Source organism: Pseudonaja textilis, chromosome 2 (genome assembly GCF_049901715.1).
Source record: "Pseudonaja textilis isolate UNSWEBS1 chromosome 2, rPseTex1.2, whole genome shotgun sequence".
In the NCBI taxonomy this organism is placed as follows: Eukaryota; Metazoa; Chordata; class Lepidosauria; order Squamata; family Elapidae; genus Pseudonaja; species Pseudonaja textilis.
In genome coordinates this window covers 248,909,913-248,936,457 of record NC_141991.1, presented here as the reverse complement: position 1 = coordinate 248,936,457, position 26,545 = coordinate 248,909,913, and the positions used below count along the sequence as shown (strand labels likewise).

The window sequence follows — 26,545 nt, the reverse complement described above, 5'->3', positions numbered from 1 at the left end:
AAAAAGAAGCAAAGCTGGGACAACCATGACCTGGATGACCAAGAATCTCCATAGAAAGTCTCAAGAGACACTTTCACACAACCAATTGGGGCGGGGGAAAGGGAGACAACTTTTGCTCTGTGTTTTTACCTGTTGGATAACGGAGACCTCTTGCCCAGCCCGATAGCGCCGAGGAGTCCCGAGCTGAGCCTCTCTTCGGCCAGCAGACTCTGCCGGCCTTGCAGAGATGTCAAGACCCGGATGACCGACTCCAACAAGATGGGGTCTTCCTGTTCGGTTTGGAGGAGGCAGAGCTGCAGAACTTTGTGCCACCAAAGAAACAACTTGGCTTCATCCTTGGCAGAGCTTGGGCAGGGGAGCAACCCAGAAAGACACGCTCTGGTTAGAAACCCAACCATCTCTCCGGTGTCCGATGCACAGCTCGCAAGACGCCCATCGCAAAATCCGGGGAATGGGTTGGCTAGAAACTTAATTATTTTGCCACCTTCCTTTTGGAAGTTGGAAGGGACAGGCCTAGCAGTTAAAGGCATCAGTCTGTGAAGCAGCCCTAGTTCTGCCTTAGGCATGAAAGCCAGCTGGGTGACTTTCAGCCAATCACTGAGAGAATTGGGAGTATTGGTCCCGCCTTAGGCATGTAAGCCAACTGGGTGATTTTAGGCCAATCACCAGGAGACTGAGAGTTCTAGTCCTGCCCTTGGCATGTAAGCCAACTGGGTTATTTTAGGCCAATCACCAGGAGACTGAGAGTTCTAGTCCCGCCCTTGGCATGAAAGCCAGCTGGGTGATTTTAGGCCAATCACTGAGAGAATTGGAGTATTGGTCCTCCCTTAGGCATGAAAGCCGACTGGATGATTTTAGTCCAATCACCAGGAGACTGAGAGTTCTAGTCCCGCCTTTGGCATGAAAGCCAGCTGGGTGATTTTAGGCCAATCACCAGGAGACTGAGAGTTCTAGCCCCGCCTTTGGCATGAAAGCCAGCTGGGTGATTTTAGGCCAATCACCAGGAGACTGAGAGTTCTAGCCCCGCCTTTGGCATGAAAGCCAGCTGGGTGATTTTAGGCCAATCACCAGGAGACTGAGAGTTCTAGCCCCGCCTTAGGCATGAAAGCCAGCTGGGTGATTTTCAGCCAATCACTGAGAGAATTGGGAGTATTGGTCCTGCCTTAGGCATGAAAGCCGACTGGATGATTTTAGTCCAATCACCAGGAGACTGAGAGTTGTAGCCCCGCCTTACGCATGAAAGCCAGCTGGGCGACTTTCAGCCAATCCTTGAGAGAAGGTGAGTACTTGTCCCGCCTTAGGCATGTAAGCTGACTGGGATCTACCTGGGATACACCTGTTCCAACCACTTGCTTAGCGTAAAGAGCACTCTCATTTCGTTGGTGTGTGTCCGCTCAGCGTTCAGCTGCTGCAGGGTGTAAATATAAAGGGTGAGGTAGCCTCCCAACGAAAGGGACTCTTGAAGGAAGTCTTCGGCTGCGAGTTCTGGAACCTGCAAGGAGGCCACGATTGGTGCCCAGCCCAAATCTTGGTTGAGAGGAGAGTCTTCACCCCACACAAAAAAAGGGGGCGATGGTGTGGAGGGAGAGAAGAGGAGGAAAAGAAAAGAAAAGCAAAGCGGTTAGATTAACTCATCTTGGCAATGAAGAATAGCGTAGCAATCAATCAGAACAGAGCTGGAAGGGACTTTGGAGGTCTTCTAGTCCAGCCGCTCAAGCAAGGAGACCCAATACCATTTCAGACCAATGGCTGCCCAGTCTCTTCTTAAAAATCTCCATGATGGACCACCCACAACTTCTGGTGACCAGCTGTTCTGCTGGTTAATTGTTCTCACTATTAGGAAGTTCCTCCTTAATTCCTGGTTGCTTCTCTCCTTGATTAACAGAATGAATGAATGAATGAATGAATGAGCTGGAAGGGACCTTGGAGGTCTTCTAGTCCAGCCCCCTGCTCTAGCAGGAGAACCCATATCATCTCAGATAAGTGACTGTCTTAGTCTCTTCTTAAAAACCTCCAGTGATGGAGCACCCAAGATTTCTGGAGGTGACCTGTTCCACTGGTTAAATGTCCACATTGTGAGGAAGTTTCTCCATAATTCCAGGTTGCCCCTCTCCTTGGTTAGTTTCCACTGTTTCTTATTCTGCCCTCTGGTGCTTTGGAGAATAATTTGACCTTCTTTGTGGCAGCCCCTCAAGTACTGGAATACTGCTATCAATGTCAAGTATGTAATACCCTTTAGCAATATCATTTTGGCTTATATACAGCCCCACACAGCTTTACAGCATTCTCTGGCTGGTTTTACAACGTAAGCATTATTTGCAAACTTCCCCTAAACAATCCTCATTTTACCAAGAACTTGGAAGGATGGAAGGCTGAGTCAACCTTGAGCCGGTCAGGATCGAACTCTCGACAGTGGGCAGAGTTTGCCAGCAATACCGCACTTTAACCACCAGGGCTCTTGTAAACACTTGTCTTTAATTCTTTAAGGTAAAGGTAAAGTTTTCCCTTGCACATACGTGCTAGTCATTTCCGGCTCTAGGGGGTGGTGCTCATCTCCGTTTCAAAGCCGAACAGCCAGTGCTGTCCGAAGACGTCTCCGGGGTCATGTGGGCAGCATGACTAAATGCCAAAGACACATGGAACCAAAGGTGGTCCCTATTTTTCTACTTGCATTTTTACATGCTTTTGAACTGCTAGGTTGGCAGAAGCTGGGGACAAGTAACGGGAGCTGACTCTGTTACGCTGCGCTAGGGATTCGAACCGCCGAACTGCCGACCTTTCTGATCGATAAGCTCAGCGTCTTAGCCACTGAGCCACCGCGTCCCTTTTAATTTAATTTCTTCTGCATGGCTTCAATTTGAAAATAATCAACACGTTCATGTCCTTCCTTCAAATCATGGAAACAGATTAATGGGAGCCCTTTAAACAAGGCCAAAGGATGAATCCCAAAGGAGCGAATTCTCAACTGGAAAAGGAATCACACATGTTTGAACGTGCAAACAGTGCTACCTAATTTTTCATCCTTTAGTCAGCATTTCCCATGCTTGGCTGTTTTAAAAGGGGTGGACTTCAATTCCCAGAACTCCCCAGCCAGCCGTATTCTGGGAGTTGAAGTCCACCCCTCTTAAAATAGCCCAGCTTGGAAAACTATGATTTAGTTCATCACATCCAATCAATGGAAGGCCTGCTCAGATCCTTCACAGTTGACATGTATTTATCGCATGTATGGCATGAGGAGCAGTCAGGATACATAGAAAGAACACAATAATAATATGATGCACATATGCTGGAGATATATGGTCAATTTTGTTAAGTTACAAGTAATTTAAAAAGTTGCATCTTAACAGTTACAAGTTGTATTTTAAAATATATTGGTTCATGAAAATAAAATAAATGTCCTTGTGATAATCCAGGGGGGTGGCACAAAAGCAACAAAGTTACAAAAGTAGGTAAAGTCCCTTTAATTCCTCCAACTTGGCCCCCAATGTCCAGTTATCATCGGCTGGAGAAAAAAACTCTCCCAAGAACAGTTTTTAAAGGGAAGAAATTCAGTCTGAACCCAAAGTACATAATAGATTATAAATAAAAACCAACACAAACCACAGCTGCAGCAATTAACAAGACAGGGCAGGATAAGGAATTGCAGAATTCAAAAGATAACACAGACACGCTTGGGAGGACACCAGGAACCCAGATAAGACTTGACAAACAGCGATAATGCACACTTTGCTTCCAGCAAGGTGCTGTGCGCAAACACCCTTTTAAAATCCTGTTTTCCCAACTGCAGCTAATGAAGGGAATCAGGGCCCTTTTCTCCCCCATAACCCACGTTGCTCCCTCCTCCGTTTCTTCTATGTGCCCTAGGATGAAGAGGGGGTGGGCCTGGGTCTTCCTCTGAATGCCCAGCTGGACTGTGCCCTTTCCCAGTTTCCTCCACAGCCACCAGAGCCACACTCCCACTCCCTGTCAGCTGCTCAACCTCCCCCTCGGAATCAGATTCCAACAGGGGCATGACAGTCCTGTATGTTAATATTCAGGCCATTTATCCAATTAAGTGCAGTATTTGTTAATTGGAGAAAGTCTGCTTTTCCTCCTGTATAAGTCCTCAAATGTTAGCTAATTATTACAGATAGTCCTTGTTAGGAATGTAAGTTACCTAACCGCTATTTGGGTTGGACAATAAATAAACCAGGATAGACATTTTAAAACCGTATCTTTAAGAAAATGCAAAACTGTATTTGGGTGTGGTTTCTCAAACAGCCATAAGATGGAGCCAGAAACCTGGGTTGTTTTAGTCTTAGTCTCAGAAGAGAGTATGTCTCAGTGAGTCTTTGTTTCCTTCTGTTGGAGAATATTGCCGTTCCTCATAATTGACTGCTATTTTGGATTTGATGTAAGTCTGTTACTGAACTGTTTTTGACCCTGGACTTTGTTAATTGGATTATCCCTGGACTAAAAACTGACTGATCTTACCTGTGAATGACTTTGGACTGATTGTTTTGAACTTTGCTTAAACCTTTCTGGAAGTAAAAACCTACATTTACTGTACAGTGTATCTGTGTGCTGTGTGTGTATTATTCAAACACTACTCTCTATGAGTCTGCCTACCAAGATGAGGTGGACCGGTTGCTTTCGTGGTGTGGAGACAATAACTTGGTCCTCAACACCAATAAGACCAATGGACTATAAAAGGAATAGATCAGACATCCAGCCCTTGCTTATCAAGGGAAACCTAGTGGAGCAAGTGGTCAGTTTTAAGTTTCTGGGTGTTACCCTAAAAGAGGACCTGACCTGGGGTGCTCACATTGCAGCCCTGGTAAAAAGAGCCCAGCAGAGATTATACAACCTGAAACTTCTCAAGAAACAACAACTTAATGGAAAACTGCTGGTAACATTCTACCCCTGCACCATACACAGTATCTTAACTTACTGCACCTGTGTGTGGTTTGCCAGTTGCACAGGGGCAGATAGGAAAGCACTCCAGAGGGTTAATGTCATTGCCCAGAGGATCATGGGTTGCCCTCTCCCCTCTTTGGAAGAGCTTTATAGTTTCCGCTGCCTTAAGAAAGTTCAAAACATTCTCAAAGATGCATCTCATCCTGGGCACCCCTTTTTTTGAACTGTTACCATCTGGCAGATGGTACAGGAGAATAATAAAGACAAGGACAAATAGGCTGAAAAACAGCTTCTATCCCAGGGCAGTCGCTCTATTGAATTCTACTGTAGAGTGCAATATTAATGCGATATCAGGGGCTTTCAATTCAATGTATAGAATGTAAAGGTTGTCTGTTTGTGTTTATTTTCATAGTCAAAATGTACTCTGAAGATGGTGTTTGACTTTGTTGTACGAGGTGCAATGACAATAAAGTAAAGTAAAGCAAACCATAGAGAAAAAGAAAAAGAAAAAAAGACAGAGAGCCAACTCGGAAGTCCCAGCATGCAATCGGCCGGGAATGACGCCACGTCTCACCTTCGTTAAAGTAGGCGGTGACACAAGCCTCCATCGTCATGGCCAGGTGTCGGACGGAGGCCAAACTCTGACAAGAGGATCTCAAGAGGGGCATCACCCCTAGGCCACGCATTGTGCCCTCAATCCAGCGGCAGAGGCAAACCAGGAGGGATTCTGCTGAGGCGGCACTGGCGTTGTTGATCACCATCAGGGCTTCGGCAAAGAGGCTGGTTAAGGACACATTGCGAACCTGGACATCGGCGTCTGCAAGACAAAGTTGAAAAAAAAAAAAAACAGTTGAGAACTCCTGAGTCGTGGGCTAAAGACCTGGCTGAAGAAGAGGTTTTCTTTGAAATGGTTGGGGGGGATAACAGTCTGTAGAGATTGTCTGTTTTACTTTAGTTTAGTTTATTGTCATTGCACATCGTACAATGAAATTAAATACCATCTTCAGTGTACTGTACAGTAGAATTCAACAGAGCTACTGCCCTGGGATAGAAGCTGTTTTTCAGCCTATTTGTCCTAGTTTTTATTGCCTTGTACCGTCTGCCAGATGGTAATAGTTCAAAAAAACAAAACCAAAAAAACCAAAATGGTGCCCAGGATGAAATGGATCTTTAAGGATGTTTTGAACTTTCTTAAGGCAGCGGGAGCTATAAAGCTCTTCCAAAGAGGGGAGAAGGCAACCCATGATCTTCTGGGCAATGACATTAATCCTCTGGAGCGCTGTCCTATCTGCCCCTGTGCAAGTGGCAACCTGGTCAGTCCTCCAGATCATGGTTATCCCAAAGGCGCTTTTTTTTCAGGAGGCAACTTGACTTTCTTGGTTTGTTTGTTTTTTTCTTTTATAGACATTTCGCTTCTCACTCAAGACGCTTCTTCAGCTCTGACCGGATGGTGGAGAATGGAAGGATTTATATTCCTTGCAGACAGCTGGTCATTTGCATCCTTTGGGAGGGTTGTTGAGACCACTTGGAGGTTTATCTGTGCCCTCGGGCTCTCCGGAGTGGTGCAAATGGTTCCTGTAGTCTGCAGTTTTTCTGGAAATCCGTCCCACACCATTCGAAGGGTGTCCGTCCCAAATTGCATAGCTAAAAGTCTGCAGTGATTCTCAGTCATCCATCCAGGTCATAGTTGTTCCAAAAGTGCTTTTTTTTTCGGGAGGCAACTGGACTTCCTTGTGTTTTTTTTCCTTTGAAAATGTTTTGCTTCTCATCCAAGAAGCCTCTTCAGCTCTTGACTGGATGGTGGAAGAAGGAAAGATTTTATATTTCTTTATATTCTTCAGCCAGAGCTGAAGAAGCTTCTTGGATGAGAAGCAAAAGGTCTTCAAAGAAAAAAAAACAAGGAAGTCCAGTAGCCTCTATAAAAAATTTAAAAAGTACCTTTGGGAGATAACATTTCATTGCTCACCAAGTGTCAGGCGATAAAAGATCAAGAACGCACGTGAAGTCCGAATTAAGCTAATTTATTATGCAACCTGCCTGTGCATAAGAATCTACTCTAGTGAAGGTGAGCGCTATTTCGGCATTAGATAAAGTCCACAGAATTCAAGAGAGGTTGTCTATGGAGAATTTTCCGTCACCCAACGTCTTTGAAGACGTTTCACTTCTCACCTAAGAAGCTTCTTCAGTTGAGAGCTGGAGAAGCTTCTTGGAAGAGAAGTGAAACGTCTTCAAAGAAAAATCAGAAAATCCAGCTGGAAAAAGCTCCTTTGGGTCAAGAGCGGTTGGACTTAATACAATTTGGGGCTATGTAGAGACGTTAGGCGGATTCCTGTTTTGATTGTTTGACCGTTTGATTGACTCTTCCGCCAGCCTTTTTCCTACATCAAGGCTATGAAATAAACCTTTCTGTTAAGGTCGTGAAGATTTAAGAGCTGACCAGCTGTTGTAAGGCTGCTGTGATGCAATGAGGAGGGGTCAGCATGGTTATTGCCACTTTAAGAAGCTGTCTATATAAAGGAGGCCATGAGAAGGCATACCTCTCTCTCCTTGTGTTCTATCTCCATTGTAGTTCTCTGTGCAGAGTAAAGAAGATTGATTGATTGCCAGGTATTTGCCTACCACGTGAATGTACTGTATGTATATAGCTGCCTTGTATATAAACCACTGTTAAAAGACAAAGCCTCTGTGTGCTGTTTTGCTCCTGGGTTGTCTCGCAATAGTAGTCACGCTACAAACACTCTGACACGTTCTTGTGGTCTTCCAAATTACAGCTAAAGCTGATCTTTACTACTGTACTGCCCCTCCAGATGTTAGCGATAAGAGGAGGAAGAAGAGAGCCCAACAGAGGTGGGACAACTGAGCTGGTGCTCCAGCACTTGGTATAAAACCAGGGTTGCGTTATTGGGCTTTCTAAGGGTCAGGGACGATTCTGGTCATGCAGCAGATCTGACTTTCCAGAGAGGCTGATCAAATCACTGACTTGGAACTATCTCCACCCTCAACTCTCCACCCTGCTCAACTCAAGAGTTTTCTTGGACCCACCTGGGGGATTAAAGATGGCGATATCATCGAGCAGTTTTGAGAATTCCTGCTCCAGGGCTGCTGGAGAAATCGCCCCATTCTGTTCCAGAAGACCCAGGAAGCGGACAACCTGGCGAATGAAGGCTTGGCATTTGAGGCTGGCATCCTAGAGAGAAAGGAGAAACACAATGAAAGGCACCCCCTGTTCCCTCTGTCCTTTCTCCTCCAGTGGAATCTGGAGGGCGGGGGGCAGGGAAGAAAGAAAGAGGGAGGGAGAAAGGAAGGAAGGAAGGAAGGGAGGAAGGAAGGAAGGAAGGAAGGAAGGAAGGAAGGAAGGAAGGAAGGAAGGAGAGGGGAATAAGGAGACGGAAGACAGGTGAACAAAGGAAGGAACAAAGGTTATGGGGAGGATGGGTGGATGGAAGGAAGGAAGGAGGAAGGAAGGAAAAAGAGAGAGAAAGAGAGAAGAGGGAGAAAGGAAGGAAGGAAGGAAGGAAGGAAGGAAGGGAAGGAAGGAAGGAAGGAAGGAAGGAAGGAAGGAAGGAAGGAAGGAAGGAAGGAAGAGACGGAAGACAGGTGAACAAAGGAAGGAACAAAGGTTATGGGGAGGATGGGTGGTTGGAAGGAAGGAAGGAAGGAAGGAAGGAAGGAAAAAGAGAGAGAAAGAGAGGGGAAGGAAGGAAGGAAGGAAGGAAGGAAGGAAGGAAGGAAAGAAAGAAAGAAAGAAAGAAAGAAAGAAAGAAAGAAAGAAGAAAGAAAGAAAGAAAGAAAGAGGAGGGAGAAGGGGAAGAGAGGTGGAACAAAAGGAGGGAAGAAGGAAGGAAAAATGGAGAGTGGGAGGGCTGGGAGGAAGAAGGAAGGAAGGAAGAAAGAAAAAGAAAGAGGGAGGAAGAAAGAATGAAAGAAAGAACAAAAGAAAGAGGGAGGGAGGGAAGAAAGAAAGAGGGAGGGATAAGAGGGAGGAAGAAAGAAAGAGAAAGAGAAAGAGAAGGAAGGAAGGAAGGAAGGAAGAGGGAGGGAGGAGGAAGGAGGAGAAAGAAAGAAAGAAAGAAAGAAAGAAAGAAAGAAAGAAAGAAAGAAAGAAAGAAAGAAAGAAAGAAAGAGGAGAGGAGAAGGGGAAGAGAGTATGGAAACAAAAGGGAGGGAGAGAAGGAAGGAAAACTGGAGAGTGGGAGGGCTGGGAGGAAGAAAGGAAGGAAGGAAAGAAAGAAAAAGAAAGAGGGAGGAAGAAAGAATGAAAGAACAAAAGAAAGAGGGAGGGGGGGAAGAAAGAAAGAAAGAGGGAGGGGTAGGAGGGAGGGAAGAAAGAAAAAGAAAGAGAGGAAGGAGGAGGGAGGGAGAAAAGGAAGGAAGAGGGAGGGAGGGAGGGAGAGAAAGGAGAAAGAAAGAAAGAAAGAAAGAAAGAAAGAAAGAAAGAAAGAAAGAAAGAAAGAAAGAAAGAAAGAAAGAAAGAAAGAAAGAAAGAAAGAAAGAAAACCTGCGTACGCCATGCCCGCTGCTGTCCAAAGCGGTGCTGAAGCCGGCAGACACCTTCAAGAGTTTCACCACCAGTTCAGCCGCCGGTTCCTTGGCCAGAAGGATGGAGGGAGGGTAGTGGCTATTGAAGTAACCCAGGATGCTCCGATAGGACACAATGTTGATGTGATGCCAGGGAAGGGAGCTGGTCTGGCCCAGGACGTTGAGCAGCGGAGATTGCTGGAGGAGGAAGAGGAGGAGGAGGAGGAGGAGGAGGAGGAGGAGGAGGAGAGAAACCGGCGTTTCATTCATGGCCCTTTCTCCGCCCCCACCTCCCCCTTTACAGGTAGCCTTCCTTCTTTAACAATTCACAACTGAAAGCAGAATTTCATTCAGAAATTTCAACCGGGGGTAAGAAGGCAGTATTGCAGGGGCTTGCTCTGCCGACTGCCAGCAGTTTGATCCGGACTGACTGAAAACTGACTCAGCCTTCCGTCCTTCCGAGGTCAGTAAAAGGAGGACCCAGATTGTTGGGGGGGAAAATAGGCAGACTCTGTAAACCGCTTGGGGAGAGGGGCAAGACCTCCCCTCACTACCTCGTGTGGTTCGCAATGCAAGCGACACAAGCCTTGTGTTCCCGTGGGCCATATGGGTGGCTCAGCCCTGTGTTCCCGCGCAGCCTGGATTAATTGCTTTGGGGATGACATTTCTCTGCGGACCACTAACATTTTCTCATGGATCACCAGTGGTCCCCGGCCCATTGGTTGGTGACCACTGCCCTAGACCATTTTAGACAAGTGACTGTCCACAGTCTCTTCTTAAAAGCCTGTTCTGACCAAGGTTTATTGAGACACAAACAAATACACGTAAGTCCCAAAACCCTTTTTTCTTTTCAATGGCTGTGAATTATTGTCATTCACAGCCCGTAATGAGTCTCAAAACAGTTTGTAAATAGTCCCATAAAAGTCTGCCAAAGGTCTTCGGGATAACTCTGATAAGCACACACTTTTATCTTCCTTGAAATGCTACCAAGGACTAAATTTCCACTTAGTTATAAGAGGCCAAACAGAGCACAAAGTTAACACGGAGCTTCAGGTTTCAAACTGACCAGAACAAAGTTGCTTCCTGCAAAGGCTCCTGTCCCTTTGCACTTCCCTTTATGTCTTATGGGAGGGGCCAATCATCTCCAAGCCTTACTCCTTAACTGTTCTTGCCTTCTGGCAGCTCTGCGCAAGCGCACACTGGGAACAGGCTCCCTCTGTTCCTCTGCCTCACTGATGTCAGATTCTGGAGGCTCCAGAGTCAGCACATAACTCCCAGGTGGCCCTGGCCCCATCTCTGCGTCGGATGCAGGACCCTTGTTCGAGTCCTCCCCAGACCCCCGGACTGGCTGATGTTCCTCCCCACTGTCCGACTCTGCTGCCGTCTCCGCAGGCTGCCAGTGGACCACAACAAAGCCTACGGCGACGATGAATTCGGGGATGCTGCAAAAGTCGTACGTGTGAAAAAATGGCCGTAAGCCACTTTTTGTCAGTGCCGTGCTAACTTCAAACGGCCACTAAAGGAGCTGTTGTAAGTGGAGGATTACCTGTATAATTTAGGGAGGGTTCACTGAAGTCTCTATTCGGGATAAAGAGTTAACAGGTAGAGAGACAAGGAGGCTAAGGAAAACAGTAATGTGATATAATGAGAGTTTTGCTGGATTGGATTCCTTACAAAAACACAGTATGATACGGTGCACAATTAAACGTCAATTAAGGAGAAATCCTCGCTGCAGGGATGTCGGGAGAACCAATCCCTTTTCTGCGAATAAAAAAAAAACTCCGGCAGCTTAAATCCTCACCGCTTTTCTTCCAGCTTTTAAGTGTCTTTAAGAAGGGATGAAACAAATTCAGGGGAGATTACGCTATTGTCCAACTACATACGACGCTCCTCGGGATTAGAGACAGAATCCTTCTAAGCCACTGAAAATTGTCAGCCGGAAAGCCCTCTCGTGTTCTTCTGCCCTACTTGGAAACTTCCAAAGAGCTAAATCTTGTTTGGAAGCAAGGAAGAAGCTTCTGGGCAAGGTTCTGAGTTTGGTCCGACAGAACTTCAAGGAGAGAAACGATCTAGAACTAAGGAGGAATTTCCTGACAGTGAGAACAATTAACCAGCGGCACAACTTGCCTCCAGAAGTTGTGAATGCTCCAACACTGGAAGGTTTTAAGAAGAGATTGGACAACCATTTGTCTGAAGTGGTGTAGGGCTTCCTGCCTGAGCAGGAGGTTGGACTAGAAGACCTCCAAGGTCCCTTCCAACTCTGTTATTCCATTCCATTTCTTTCTATTCCTATTCCTATTTCTATTCCTATTTCTACTTCTTTTTATTCCTATTCCTATTCCTATTCCTGTTCCTATTTCTATTTCTTTCTATTCCTATTCCTATTCCATTTCCATTCCTATTCCATTCCTACTCTACTCTACTCAAACTTTGTGGGTTCTTCAAAGCCCATCTTGATCCAGAATTAGCCCCAGTCCTCCCAAATCCAACGTAGTTGGATAAAATAATATATATAAACTATGATAGTAAGTTTAAGTGTGTGTCACTTTAAACTGCAAAGCATGTAATTTTGGGTGCGGTTGTAAACCACCATAAGAGGGAGCAAGAGAACCTGCTGGATTGCTGGATTGATGATTTGCTAACAGAGTGTTCCCTGCTGCTGAGTTGCTGAACGTTGAAGGAAGAAAGGAGGTTTGACTTCTTCATATCTCTACGGCGAGGAGATTTATTACTGGACTGATATTTGTAAGTTTACTGACCTCTTTTTCGACACTGGACTTTGCAACTGAATAATCCCCGGACGGACTGAACTAGTGAATGATATATGGACTGTTTTGACTATGCTAAAACTATTACTGGAATAAACTATTTAACTAGCACAGTGTATCTGTTTTACTGAGTGTAAGCTACAAAAACGTTTATCTCACATATTTTGCCTGCCTGCCTGACTGCTGTGCAGATTCTGCTAGGGTGTATCCCTGACAAGATCAATGCAAATTGATAGTTTAACCGGGGGAGTCTCGCGGCGATTTTAAGGGCTTCCCTGTCACTTGTCCCATGACTTTTTTTCAAACTGGAAGAAAACCCAAAAAGAAGGTTCTGTACCCCCCCCTGCAAAAAAAACACATCTGCTTAAACCAGGAAGCCCCAAGAGTTAAGACTCAAACCCAGTTTATCTGAGTGGTTTTGGGCGTAAAGAGAAGATATGGTGAGCTTCCCATTTGGATAGGTGATGGGGAAGTTGTTAGGAATATAAGTCACCTAACAGGTATTTGGGTTAGAAATATATAAACCAGGATAGACATTTTAGTACTATATCTTTAAGAAAATGCAAAACTGTAGTTGGGTGTGGTTTTTCAAACGGCCATAAGATGGAGCCAGAAACCTGGGTTGTTTTAGTCTTAGTCTCAGAAGAGAGTGTGTCTGAGTATCTCTGCTTCCTTCTGTTGGAAAATATTGCTGTTGCTCCATTTCTTCTAATTTACTGCTATTTCTGGATTTGATGTAAGTCTGATACTGAACTGTTTCTGACACTGGAATTTGATATTTGGATTATCCCTGGATTGAAAAACTGACTGATTTACTTGTGAATGACTTTGGATTGCTTATTTTGGACTTTGCGTAAACCTTTCTGGAAGTAAAAACCTACATTTACTGTAGAGTGTATCTGTGTGCTCTGTGTGTATTATTTCAACACTACTCTCTGTACGTCTCCCTGTATGCGCTCATTCTCCTAACGGGGAATTACCTCAACAGAGGTTTCAAGCCAAGGGCTGTTCTTGGTCCTGCGTTGAATAGGACCTTCAATCCAAAGTAGATCAACCCAAGGGGGGGAAATATGTCCAGAACAGATTCTAAACGTAATTGAATTTAATGTTTAATTAAGCACCACGATCAAGATTGTCCTCTCCATTATTTAATCTGCTCCCTACCAGAAAAATTAGAACATAGAATAACAGGGCTAGAAGGACCTTGGAGGTCTTCTAGTCCAACCCCTTGTTGTGACCCAGCTCCCCAAACACGACAAACCCTCTGTGGTTGAAGCAACGATTCCTTTATTAGGAATGCTGGCAGCCCCAGGGAGAAGTTTCTCTCTCACCGCAGGCTAATAAGTCTGTCCAGCAGGGGAGATGAAGAGTTGCCTGTCACATCTATTCATCTCTTCCCCCTGCCTTTTATCCCCAGAGCTAGCGTGAGGCTTGCTAACAGCAGTGGCTCTTCCATCCCAAGGACCGGCTCATAGATTTCCACTACTCTCCTTTCCTCTGCCTTCTGTGCATCCGTACGTCAGGCACTGGACCCAGCTGTTTCTCCTCTTCCTCCTCAGCCACCTCTAGACCTGGGGACTGTAGACTCTCCATCTGAGGGCTGATGGATGATCCAGGCTCTGCTCCTCTCTCTCTTTCTCTCTCTGCCAACTCCGTTCCCTCTTCCCCCTCGGAGCTCTCAGGTTGCCCTGATGCTGACCTGACTCCCACGCCTCTTCTACCTCTTCCTGATTTGGCTGCTGTAGGGGTCGGCAGCCGACAGGCGACAACACCTCTGCCCAAGGCAGGAGACCCACATGAGCCCAAAAAGCTTGGTAGAATAAACTTTTGATCCTGGCAATCGACTCAGATCAGATCCTCAACACTGTCCCTGAGACATATATTTTGCTTCGTTCGAGGAAAACATCTCTGCCACCAAGAAGATTTGATGGTTGTGTCCTGGAAGCCACCAGGAGTCGAGCACACACAGTAGGGGGGTCTGTACTCTTACCTCTTTGGTGATCAGCTCTTCCTCTTTGGCCAGCAGGATCACCATATAAAGCAGGCACACGATCAGGCTGTGGGTGTCCGGGGGCGGAGTGGGATCCCAGGCGCCAGCGAGGACACTGACCCAATTCACCTCACACAGCACTGAGCCCAGGAAGAGGAAACAGCTCTTGGGGCTGCCTCTTTCTACCTAGGACCAAAAAAAAAAAAAAAGGAAAAAGGGAGGAGGGAGGGAGGGGGAAGGAGGAAAGAAGGAAGGAAAATGGGGAGGGGGAGGGAGGGAAGAAAAGAGGGAGGGTGGGAGGAAGGAAGGAAGGAAGGAAGGAAGGAAAAAAGAGGGAGGGTGGGAGGAAGGAAGGAAGGAAGGAAGGAAGGAAGGAAGGAAGGAAGGAAGGGAGGGAGGAAGGAAGGAAGGAAGGAAGGGAGGGAGGGAGGAAAAGATAGAGGAAGGAAAAGAGGGAAGGAAGAAAGAAGGAAGGAAAAAGGGAGGGAGGAAAAGATAAAGGAAGCAAAAAGGGATGGAGGGAGGAGGAAGGAAGGGAGGAAAATGGGGAGGGGGGAGGGAGGGAAGAAAAGAGGGAGGGTGGGAGGAAGGAAGGAAGGAAGGAAGGAAGGAGGAAAAGAGGGAGGGTGGGAGGAAGGAAGGAAGGAAGGAAGGAGGAAGGAGGGAGGGAGGGAGGGAGGAAAAGATAAAGGAAGCAAAAAAGGGAGGGAGGGGGAAGGAGGAAAGAAGGAAGGAAAATGGGGAGGGGGGAGGGAGGGAAGAAAAGAGGGAGGGTGGGAGGGAGGAAGGAAGGAAGGAAGGAAGGAGGAAAAGAGGGAGAGGGTGGGAGGAAGGAAGGAAGGAAGGAAGGAAGGAAGGAAGGAAGGAAGGAAGGGAGGGAGGGAGGGAGGGAGGGAGGAAAAGATAGAGGAAGGAAAAGAGGGAAGGAAGAAAGAAGAAGGAAAAGAGGGAGGGAGGAAAAGATAAAGGAAGCAAAAAGGGATGGAGGGAGGAGGAAGGAAGGGAGGAAAATGGGAGGCGGGGAGGGAGGAAGAAAAGAGGGAGGGTGGGAGGAAAGAAGGAAGGAAGGAAGGAGGAAAAGAGGGAGGGTGGGAGGAAGGAAGGAAGGAAGGAAGGAAGGAAGGAAGGAAGGGGAGGAGGGGAGGGAGGGGAGGGGGAGGAAAAGATAAAGAAGAAAAAGGGAGGGGGGAAGGAGGAAAGAAGGAAGGAAAATGGGGAGGGGAGGGAGGGAGGAAGAAAAGAGGGAGGGTGGGAGGAAGGAAGGAAGGAAGGAAGGAAGGAGGAAAAGAGGGAGGGTGGGAGGAAGGAAGGAAGGAAGGAAGGAAGGAAGGGAGGGAGGGGAGGGAGGGAGGGAGGAAAAGATAGAGGAAGGAAAAGAGGAAGGAAGAAAGAAGGAAGGAAAAGAGGAGGGAGGAAAGATAAAGGAAGCAAAAAGGGATGGAGGGAGGAGGAAGGAAGGGAGGAAAATGGGGAGGAAGGGAGAAAAAATAGAGGGGAAGGAGGGAGGAAGAGAGAGGAAGGAAATGAGGGAGAAAGAAAGGAAGGAAAATAGGGAGGGAGGGAGGAAGAAGAGGGAAAACAGGGAGGGGATGGAGGGAGGGAGGAAGAAAGGAAGGAAGAAAAAGAGAGGGGAAGAGAGAGAGGAAAAAAATAAAGGAAGGAAAAGGAGAGGGAGGCAGGGAGGAAGAAAGGAAGGAAAAGAGGGAGGGAGGGAGGAAGAAGAGGAAAAACAGGGAGGGGATGGAGGGAGGGAGGAAGAAAGGAAGGAAGAAAAATAGAGAGGGAGAGAGAGGGAGGAAAAAATAAAGGAAGGAAAAGAAGGAGAGGGAGGCAGGGAGGAAGAAAGGAAGGAAAACAGGGAGGGAGGGAGGAAGAAAAGGAAAACAGGAGGGGATGGAGGGAGGTAGAAATAAAGGAAGGAAAGAGGGAGGGAGGGAGGGAGGGAGGGAGGGAGGAAGGAAGGAAGGAAGGAAAAGAGGGAGGGGGAGGAGGAAAGATAGAGGAAGGAAAAGAGGAAGGAAGAAAGAAGGAAGGAAAAGAGGGAGGGAGGAAAAGATAAAGGAAGCAAAAAGGGAGGGAGGGAGGAGGAAGGAAGGGAGGAAAATGGGGAGGAAGGGGAGAAAAATAGAGGGGGAAGGAGGGAGGAAAGAGAGGAAGGAAATGAGGGAGAAAGAAAGGAAGGAAAGAGGGAGAGGGAGGCAGGGAGGAGGAAGAAAGGAAGGAAAATAGGGAGGGAGGGAGGAAGAAGAGGAAAACAGGGAGGGGATGGAGGGAGGGAGGAAGAAAGGAAGGAAGAAAAATAGAGAGGGAAGAGAGAGGGAGGAAAAAATAAAGGAAGGAAAAGGAGAGGGAGGCAGGGAGGAAGAAAGGGAAGGAAAAGAGGGAGGGAGGGGAGGAAGAAAGGGAAGGAACAGGAGGGGATGGAGGGAGGTAGAAATAAAGGAAGGAAAAGAGGGAGGGAGGGAGGGAGGGAGGAAGGAAGGAAGGAAGGAAAAGAGGGAGGGAGGGAGGAAAAGATAGAGGAAGGAAAAGAGGGAAGGAAGAAAGAAGGAAGGAAAAGAGGGAGGGAGGAAAAGATAAAGGAAGCAAAAAGGGAGGGAGGGAGGAGGAAGGAAGGAAGGGAGGAAAATGGGGAGGAAGGGAGAAAAATAGAGGGGAAGGAGGGAGGAAGAGAGGAAGGAAATGAGGGAGAAAGAAAGGAAGGAAAAGAGGGAGAGGGAGGCAGGGAGGAAGAAAGGAAGGAAAATAGGAGGGAGGGAGGAAGAAGAGGAAAACAGGGAGGGGGGATGGAGGGAGGGAGGAAGAAAGGAAGGAAGAAAAATAGAGAGGGAGAGAGAGGGAGGAAAAATAAAGGAAGGAAAAGAAGGAGAGGGAGGCAGGGAGGAAGAAAGGAAGGAAAACAGGGAGGGAGGGAGGAAGAAAAGGAAAACAGGGAGGGGGATGGAGGAGGTAGAAATAAAGGAAGGAAAAGAGGGAGGGAGGGAGGGAGGGAGGGAGGAAGGAAGGAAGGAAAAGAGGGAGGGAGGGAGGAAAAGATAGAGGAAGGAAAAGAGGGAAGGAAGAAAGAAGGAAGGAAAAGAGGGAGGGAGGAAAAGATAAAGGAAGCAAAAAAGGGAGGGAGGGAGGAGGAAGGAAGGGAGGAAAATGGGGAGGAAGGGAGAAAAATAGAGGGGGAAGGAGGGAGGAAAGAGAGGAAGGAAAAGAGGGATGGAGGGAGGAAGGGAGGAAAGAGAGGAAGGAAATGAGGGAGAAAGAAAGGAAGGAAAAGAGGGAGAGGGAGGCAGGGAGGAAGAAAGGAAGGAAAATAGGGAGGGAGGGGAGGAAGAAGAGGAAAACAGGGAGGGGGATGGAGGGAGGGAGGAAGAAAGGAAGGAAGAAAAAATAGAGAGGGGAGAGAGAGGAGGAAAAATAAAGGAAGGAAAAGAAGGAGAGGGAGGCAGGGAGGAAGAAAGGAAGGAAAAGAGGGAGGGAGGGAGGAAGAAAAGGAAAACAGGGAGGGGGATGGAGGGAGGTAGAAATAAAGGAAGGAAAAGAGGGAGGGAGGGAGGGAGGGAGGGAGGGAAGGAAAAGAGAGGGAGGGAGGGAGGAAAAGATAGAAGGAAAAGAGGGAAGGAAGAAAGAAGGAAGGAAAAGAGGGAGGGAGGAAAAGATAAAGGAAGCAAAAAAGGGAGGGAGGGAGGAGGAAGGAAGGGAGGAAAATGGGGAGGAAGGGAGAAAAATAGAGGGGGAAGGAGGGAGGAAAGAGAGGAAGGAAATGAGGGAGAAAGAAAGGAAGGAAAAGAGGGAGAGGGAGGCAGGGAGGAAGAAAGGAAGGAAAATAGGGAGGGAGGGAGGAAGAAGAGGAAAACAGGGAGGGGGATGGAGGGAGGGAGGAAGAAAGGAAGGAAGAAAAATAGAGAGGGGAGAGAGAGGGAGGAAAAAATAAAGGAAGGAAAAGAAGGAGAGGGAGGCAGGAGGAAGAAAGGAAGGAAAAGGGGAGGGAGGAAGAAAAGGAAAACAGGGAGGGGGGATGGAGGGAGGTAGAAATAAAGGAAGGAAAAGGGAGGGAGGGAGGGAGGGAGGGAGGAGGAAGGAAAGAGGGAGGGAGGGAGGAAAAGATAGAGGAAGGAAAAGAGGGAAGGAAGAAAGAAGGAAGGAAAAGAGGGAGGGAGGGAGGGAGGGAGGGAGGAAGGAAGGAAGGAAGGAAAAGAGGGAGGGAGGGAGGAAAAGATAGAGGAAGGAAAAGAGGGAAGGAAGAAAGAAGGAAGGAAAAGAGGGAGGGAGGAAAAGATAAAGGAAGCAAAAAAGGGAGGAGGGAGGAGGAAGGAAGGAAGGAAAATGGGGAGGAAGGGAGAAAAATAGAGGGGAAGGAGGGAGGAAAGAGAGGAAGGAAATGAGGGAGAAAGAAAGGAAGGAAAAGAGGGAGAGGGAGGCAGGGAGGAAGAAAGGAAGGAAAATAGGGAGGGAGGGAGGAAGAAGAGGAAAACAGGGAGGGGATGGAGGGAGGGAGGAAGAAAGGAAGGAAGAAAAATAGAGAGGGAGAGAGAGGGAGGAAAAAATAAAGGAAGGAAAAGAAGGAGAGGGAGGCAGGGAGGAAGAAAGGAAGGAAAACAGGGAGGGAGGGAGGAAGAAAAGGAAAACAGGGAGGGGATGGAGGAGGTAGAAATAAAGGAAGGAAAAGAGGGAGGGAGGGAGGGAGGGAGGAAGGAAGGAAGGAAGGAAAAGAGGGAGGGAGGGAGGAAAAGATAGAGGAAGGAAAAGAGGGAAGGAAGAAAGAAGGAAGGAAAAGAGGGGGGAGGGAGGGAGGGAGGGAGGAAGGAAGGAAGGAAGGAAAAGAGGGAGGGAGGAGGAAAAGATAGAGGAAGGAAAAGAGGGAAGGAAGAAAGAAGGAAGGAAAAGAGGGAGGGAGGAAAAGATAAAGGAAGCAAAAAAGGGAGGGAGGGAGGAGGAAGGAAGGGAGGAAAATGGGGAGGAAGGGAGAAAAATAGAGGGGGAAGGAGGGAGGAAAGAGAGGAAGGAAAAGAGGGATGGAGGGAGGAAGGGAGGAAAGAGAGGAAGGAAAAGAGGGAGAAAGAAAGGAAGGAAAAGAGGGAGGGAGGAAGGGAGGAAGAAAGGAAGGAAAATAGGGAGGGAGGAAGGGAGGAAGAAGAGGAAAACAGGGAGGAGGATGGAGGGAGGAAGAAAGGAAGGAAGAAAAATAGAGAGGGGAGAGAGAGGGAGGAAAAAATAAAGGAAGGAAAAGAGGGAGAGGGAGGCAGGGAGGAAGAAAGGAAGGAAAAGAGGGAGGGAGGGAGGGAGGAAGAAAAGGAAAACAGGGAGGGGATGGAGGGAGGTAGAAATAAAGGAAGGAAAAGAGGGAGGGAGGGAGGGAGGAAGACCTTGAGTATAATCATGGTTCCTGCTATCTATTTCTTTTTTTCCCCCGTTTAGTAGTTCTTCCCGCTCCTCCTTTTCCACGACCAGCAAGACTCCTGTCCCAGCTGTACTGCTTTCCCTCCACCCCACCCCACCCTATTCAATGAACTCTGACCCTCCACCTCCTGCCTGTGATGGCTTCCCCAACAAAGGAGATTTTCAAAGCCTCGGACAATGTGAAGAAGTGAGAATGAAGCTCGCAATCCTAAGCGAGGCATCCTTTGTTTCTTTCCTCCCTCCCCAACTCCCCTCCCCCCGCTTTTTCTGCCTTGCGCTGACCAGCAATAATCCCCTTTTTGACCTTAAAGAACTCCTCCATCAGGCGCTGATCCGGATGAACTTCCTTCCAGGGGAGGCGGCCCAATTCCACGTGGAATAGGTGAAGGAGGTGCTCCGGCATTTTGGGCGCCGTGTACGACTCGCAATAGTGCATCACAAGAAGCCAAAGGATTCCAGGGTCGCTTGGCAGCACCTTATCTACAATAATCCAAAAAGAGAGAGAGAGAGAGAGAGGTGGAGTCTGAGCCGTCCATCAGCCCTCAGATGGACGGTCAATAGCCCCCAGGTCTGGAGGTGGCTGATGAGGAAGAGGAGCAGCAGCTGGGTCCAGTGCCTAATGCATAGCTGCTCAGAAGGCAGAGGAGAGGAGAGCAGTGGAAATCCATGGCCTGGACCTTGGGATGCTACTAGCGAATATACTACCTGTATATTGAAGAAGGGAAACTAAGAGACTGTAGGAATCAGGGAACTTTTCGCCAGAACAATTACGTATATATATATATATTTTGAAGGACTGCCACCAGTTGGGAGTTGTAGTAAAAGCTACTTAGAAAAACAGAATAACGGGATAACAGAGTTGGAAGGGATCCTGAAGGTCTTCTAGTCCAACCCCCTGCTTAGGCAGGAAACCCTACAGCACTTCAGACAAATGGTTGTCCAATCTCTTCTTAAAAACCTTTCCAGTGTTGGAGCATTTATAACTTCTGGAAGCAAGTCGTTCCACTGATGGTTCTCACTGTCATGAATTTTTTCCTTAGTTCTAGGTTGCTTCTCTCCTTCATTAGTGTCCATCCGTTGTTTCTTGCCCTGCCTGCCTTCTGGTGTTTTTTGGAGAATAGATCGATCCTTTCTTCTTTGTGGCAGCCCATCAAATATTGGAAGCCTGCTATCATGTCATCCCCGAGTCCTTCTTTTCATTAAACTAGACATACCCAATTCCAGCAACCGTTCTTCATGTGTTTTAGCCTCCAGTCCCCTAATCATCTTTGTTGCTCTTCTCTGCACTCTTTCTAGAGTCTCAGTATCTATTTTACATCATGGCAACCAAAGCTGGATGCAGTATTCCAAGTGTGACCTTACCAAGGCATTGTAAAGTGATATTAACACATCATATGTTCTTCTCTCTCTCTGTTAATGCAACCTAGAGCTATGTTGGCTTTTTTGGCATCAACTTCCAGTTGGGAAGACTAAATTACAGGGGATAATTGATATAAGAGAATATTAGTAGCTCGGGGTTGAAATGAGGGATCCTTGGTGCTCTCTGAGCTTGGTTGTTTTCTTGCAGACATTTCATTAATTTCAACTAGGTAACAATATCAGTGCTAGAAAGAAGTTGGGGTTTGTTGCATGGAGGAGGAGGATTGTGAGGTCCTTGGTGCTCTCTGAGCTTGGTTGCTTTCTTGCAGACATTTCATCACCAAACTACGCAACGTCATCAGAGCTACGATGCACTAGCACTGATGATGTTACCGAGTTTGGTAATGAAAAGTCTGAAAGAAAACAACCAACCTCAAAGAGTACCAAGAATCCCTTACAAAGGGATTTTAAAGGAGGAATTAATCCAGTGTGACATAAGAAGCTACCTTATAACTGTCCGACCCGTGAAGCCACTGAGATCCCAGAAGATCTCAATCTTCTTACCTTTAAAACCTTTGTGTAAAACGGCTATGCTGGATGCAAACAATTCCACCATAGTTGATGCAATGGAGGCATCACTTTCCAGCCATGGATAGCAGCGCTGTTTGCTAGAGAGAGAAGAGGAGAGGAGAGAGGAGAGAGAGGAGAGGGAGAGAAAAGAGAGGAGTGAGAAGAGAGAGGAGAGGAGACAGAAGACAGAAGAGAGGAGAGAGGAGGAAAGAGAAGAGAGAGGAGAGGAGAGGAGGAAAGGAGAGACAGAAGACAGAAGAGAGGAGAGAGAAGGAAAGAGAAGAGAGAGGAGAGGAGAGGAGAGACAGAAGACAAAAGAGAGGAGAGAGAGGAGAGGAAAGAGAAGAGAGGAGAGAGAGGAGAGGAGAGGAGAGGAGAGGAGAGGAGAGGAGAGAAAAGAGAAGAGAGAAGAAGAGAGGAAAGGAGAGAAAGAACCAAAAACACGTGCTTAAAATTTCCAAGCTGTCCACCATTCCCCAAATAGGTGAAGATCCCAGGTCAATTCTATTTTCTTTAACCTCCTAAACAGCTTCCCACTTACCTTGTCTCTTCCCCCTCTAAAACCTCCAGCCATGGCTTGAAGAGTTGAATGGTAGTTAAAAACAGATAATGCAAAGCTGAAAAGGAGAGAGAAAGAGAGAGAGAGAAAGTTCTAGTGAATTGCTTCCAACTACGCATGACCAACTTTTTAAGGAATTCCAAAGGGGCAACTCAGAAGCTGGAAATTGTTCTTAGCTTTCTGTGTTTCCCGCTCGCCCAAAACAAACGTGTCTTTCCTTTCATGAGAGTAAACGTGAGTTAAGACAAGGCTTACTCTACCATTAGGCAGAACAAATGACCTGCATTGTTTTTATATTCATAATTGTTTTGATACCTCTGTTATTATTATTTTACTATATCGTAAGCCAGCCAGAGCCCCTTCGAACAGCGATGTCATGCCCCCGTGGGAGCCTGAATCTGCAGAAGAGGACTAGCCAGAGCTGACAGCGATCAAGGTGGCAGCTTCATTGGCTTCGGAGGAATGTAGGGAGGAGCAGGACGAGGCAGCCCAGGGCCCCTCAGGATTGAGGGGAAGTGGGGCAGGATGACTGAGAGAGAGCAAGCCGTGGAAATGAGGAGCGATGGAGCTGAGGCGATGAGCAAGGACTGCTCCCTCCCGATCCCCAGCACGGAGAGTGGAAAGAAGACGGGAACGGACAGTGGAGAGAAGGCGGGAACGGCGCAGGCCGACCCAACAACTCAGGTGAAGAGCGTCCCACCCCTCTTCACAAAGCATACCTGGGGAGTGAGACTTAAGGAAACGCCGTGGGGAGGGACGTTTGTCGGGAACAAATGCTGAATTTGTAGAGTTTTGCAAACTGGAGTTTGCAGGACTACGTTGCTTCTTCCTTACTTTGTGGACTCCGTGCCTCGTTCCTTGCTTTGTGGACTCATTTCCCTGGTTCCTTTGCTTTGCTGGACTGGGTGCAACCAGAGCCCACCGTGTTTGTGTGTGAGCGCTTTGCTCTGGGACTTGCCAAGAACGTGGGGGCAATTGGGGGAAATTTGAAGCAGGGGTGGGATTCAACCGGTGTAACAAGCTGGTTCAGTGAGCGCACACAGCATTTGAAAACTACCCATTTTCAGCTCCAATACTTACCTTCTACTTGTCAGGATTCTGGCAGTTACTCCCATTTAAATCACGAGTCTCGAGCCAAACTTCCAAAACTTCAAAAGGATTTATTGGGAGTTCACAGGTCTGGCATTACCTGGATGTAGCCGACTCTGAGACACATCATTCATTGTCACCCTTGACCCTGGTTTCCCCCCACCCCCTGGGTGTATCATAATTCATATTCTCCAACGGGACACATCCATAGCCCAGAGTCAGCAATCATGTTCTCCAGTTAGAATTTCGCATGGCAGAAACTTCGGTCACCTAGTTACTATCTTTGAAAACATTTATGGAATGCGCTTTTGGTTTCCAAGCTGCCGTATTGCTCCCCGCTCCCTTTCTGTTGGCAACTCTAACAAGAGCACAGAAATGTTTTATGACACCACGGCAGCCTCGGTGAGAAAAAGAGCTGAAGTGTGGCAATCCGCTGCGCCGCGCGAATCAGCTGAGCTGCTAAACACGGAAATAAAAGAGAGGCTAGGGCAGGGCCAAATGATCACCGGAATTACGGGTTCTCCCGAACTGGTCTGAACCGGTAGAATCCCACCCCTGATTAAAGGGGAGTTTGAACTCTCATCTGGCTGTGTGGCCTTCGTGCCTTGTCCCGGGTCATCACAAGCGAGATGGGCAGCATATCAATTTAATCAGCAAACGAATAAAAGAAACAGACACACAATAAATCTGGAGCCCAAAGTTTGGACGGATTCTCGGGACTCCTGGCCGGGATCAGTTTTTACGAGGCTCAATAAAAGGGGACCGCAAACTTCATTACCTTCAAACACCCTGTTGCTGCCCACAGGCTCCCGCGATAAACTGTCCATTCTGGAGTCAATCAGACGGTGGATCAGATACTGCATCAGACGTCGGACATGAGCGAGGTATGGGGCCCACTTGGAAAATAATCCAAAACTTCGGTAGTCTTGAGAAGACAACCGCAGTTTGAGGAAGTAGTCGGAGATCCACTCGATGGTCTCCATGACCTGCGAAGAAAAGGAGGAAAGTCCAGGAAGAAATTAGCTGCGGGTAAGTCAGCTGTTGGCAACTGACTTACATGGTTTACACAGGGAGACTTTACTTTTATGTTTACTTTTACTGTTACTTTTACTGTTACTTTACTGTTACTTTACTTTTGCTTAACTTTTACTTTACTTTTACTTTACTTTTGCTTTGCTTTTACTTTTACTTTTTTACTTTTTTTACTTTTACTTTTTTACTTCTACTTCTACTTCTACTTTTACTTTACTTTTTTTACTTCTACTTCTACTTTTACTTTACTTTTTTTACATTTTTTACTTTTACTTCTACTTCTACTTTACTTTTTTTACTTTCTTTACATTTTTTACATTTTTACTTTTTCTACTTCTACTTCTACTTTTACTTCTACTTTTACATTACTGTTACTTTTACTTCATGTTACTTTTACTTTTACTTTACTTTTACTTTACTTTTACTTTACTTTTACTTTACTTTTACTTTACTTTTACTTTACTTTACTTTTTTACTTTTACTTTTATGTTACTGTTACTGTTACTTTTACTTTGTTACTTTTACTTTGTTACTTTTACTTTTACTCTACTTTACTTTTTTTGTCATTGTACCTCATACAATGAAATTAAATACCATCTTCAGTGTACAATTTATGACTATGAAAATAAACACAAGCTCCAATTAATTCCCCCCATCCCACTTTCCCAGGCTCTATGGTGGCAGCGTGGGAGCATCGGATCTCAGTATGGCCTCCAAAGCTGACACTCAAGGCCTGTGGGCTGCATCCAACCCACGGGATGCTTAGATCTGGCCTGTCAGGCTGCCCCGGAAATGGTGAAGGACCAGCCTGCGGTGCCTCTGCCAGCAAAAACAGAGCTCGGGAAGGCCATGGGCGGCCCTAGCGAGCTCTGTTTACGCCGGCAGAGGGTTGCACAAGGCCACCACAGTTGAAAACGGAGCTCAGGAGCCCGTTTTCACTGGCAGGGCGCTTGGGCCTCCACATGTGAGGTCAAGCTAGCCACGCCCACCCTGGCCATGTCCACCACCACCCCACCCTCCCAAGGTCAAACACAACCCTGATGCGGCCCTCAATGAAATCAGATTTGACACCCCTGGTCTAAGGTGATTCTTCAAGCATTGTAACAGAACCAGTACACAGGGATTGCTCACCTGTTCAGGTGATAAAATTGGCTCCACTGGAGGCTGCATTGGGGTGCTCAGGTTAGCCACCTGCTTCCTACCGTTTTCTTTTGCTACAGTGGATGTCGGGCAGCCCAAAGCTTTAAGAGATGCTTTCCAACAGTCAGGGCTCAGGAGCTGATCGGAAGAACCTGGGCAGAGAATTCAAACCAGCATCAAGTTCTTTAGTTCTATTAGCTGTGGCTAATCTGTAAAGACACCTTAGTTGTGTGAATACAAATTAAAAGAGTTGGAAGGGGCCTTGCAGGTCATCTAGTCCAACCTCCTGCCCAAGCGGGAGACCCTACACCATTTCTGACAGATGGCAGTCCAATCTCTTCTTGAAAGCTTCCAACGATGAAACTTCCACAACTTCTGAAGGCAACTTCTGTTCCACTAGCTAATTGTTCTCACAGTGAGAAAATTTCTCCTTATTTCTAGGGTTGAATCTCTCCTTGGTCAGTTTCCATCCATTATTCCTTGTCTGGCCTACAGGCGCTTTGGAAAATAGCTTGACCCCTTTCCTCCTCTCTGTGGCAGCCCTTCAAATATTGGAAGACTGCTATCCTGTCTCTCCTGGTCCTTCTCTGTACTAGACTAGCCATGCCCAGTTCCTGAAACTGTTCAGAGTATGTTTTAGCCTCCAGTCCCCTAATCATCCTGGTTGCTCTTCTCGGCACTCTTTCTAGAGTCTCAGCATCCTTTTTATAGTGTGGTGACTAAAACTGGATGTAATACAATACCTGCAATTAAAGGAGTGCAGAATTTAAGAATGGACTGAGCCTCTTAGGAAATCCACAGAAACCTTCTTTCCACTATGTTTTAAAGAGCACAGGTTTCTACGGTAGTCCTTTAAGTTATGAGTTATGAGATATACTTGAAACCCAGTGACAAGTAGTCATTGAGCGCAACATTTATGTTGCTAAGTGAATTTTGCCCTTTTTCACTAGCTTTCTTGCTACAGTGCTTAAGTGAAACACTGCATTTGTTAAATTTGTCACACAATTGTTCAGTGAATCTGGTTCCCCCATTGACAATGCTTGTCAAAAAATTTGCAAAAGGTGATTCCTGTAACCATCATAAATACGAGTCAGTCAAGCATCCAAATTTTGACCCCTGGTGACTGTGGGGAATGAATGCTGTAGTGTGAAAATGGTCATAAGTCACTTTTTTTTCAGGGCTGTTCTACTTTTGAACGGCCGCTACCTGGTACACATTAAAACAGTGTTTCTC

The 26,545-nt window shown here is 46.8% G+C and overlaps 1 protein-coding gene across 1 annotated transcript in view; it reads right to left on the bottom strand.

Moving 5' to 3' along the window:
- Nucleotides 1-26,545, bottom strand: part of EPG5 (ectopic P-granules 5 autophagy tethering factor) — a 103,814-nt gene that overhangs the window by 6,453 nt on the left and 70,816 nt on the right. Inside the window, exons 32-42 of the mRNA XM_087927550.1 lie at nt 25,304-25,464; nt 23,919-24,126; nt 22,034-22,109; nt 21,487-21,590; nt 19,868-20,043; nt 14,173-14,358; nt 9,403-9,612; nt 7,939-8,083; nt 5,471-5,713; nt 1,326-1,545; nt 130-345 (exon numbers count right to left, since the gene is read on the bottom strand). Coding sequence (XP_087783676.1) covers nt 130-345; nt 1,326-1,545; nt 5,471-5,713; nt 7,939-8,083; nt 9,403-9,612; nt 14,173-14,358; nt 19,868-20,043; nt 21,487-21,590; nt 22,034-22,109; nt 23,919-24,126; nt 25,304-25,464 — 1,945 coding nt within the window. The remainder of the gene's footprint in view (nt 1-129; nt 346-1,325; nt 1,546-5,470; nt 5,714-7,938; nt 8,084-9,402; nt 9,613-14,172; nt 14,359-19,867; nt 20,044-21,486; nt 21,591-22,033; nt 22,110-23,918; nt 24,127-25,303; nt 25,465-26,545) is intronic.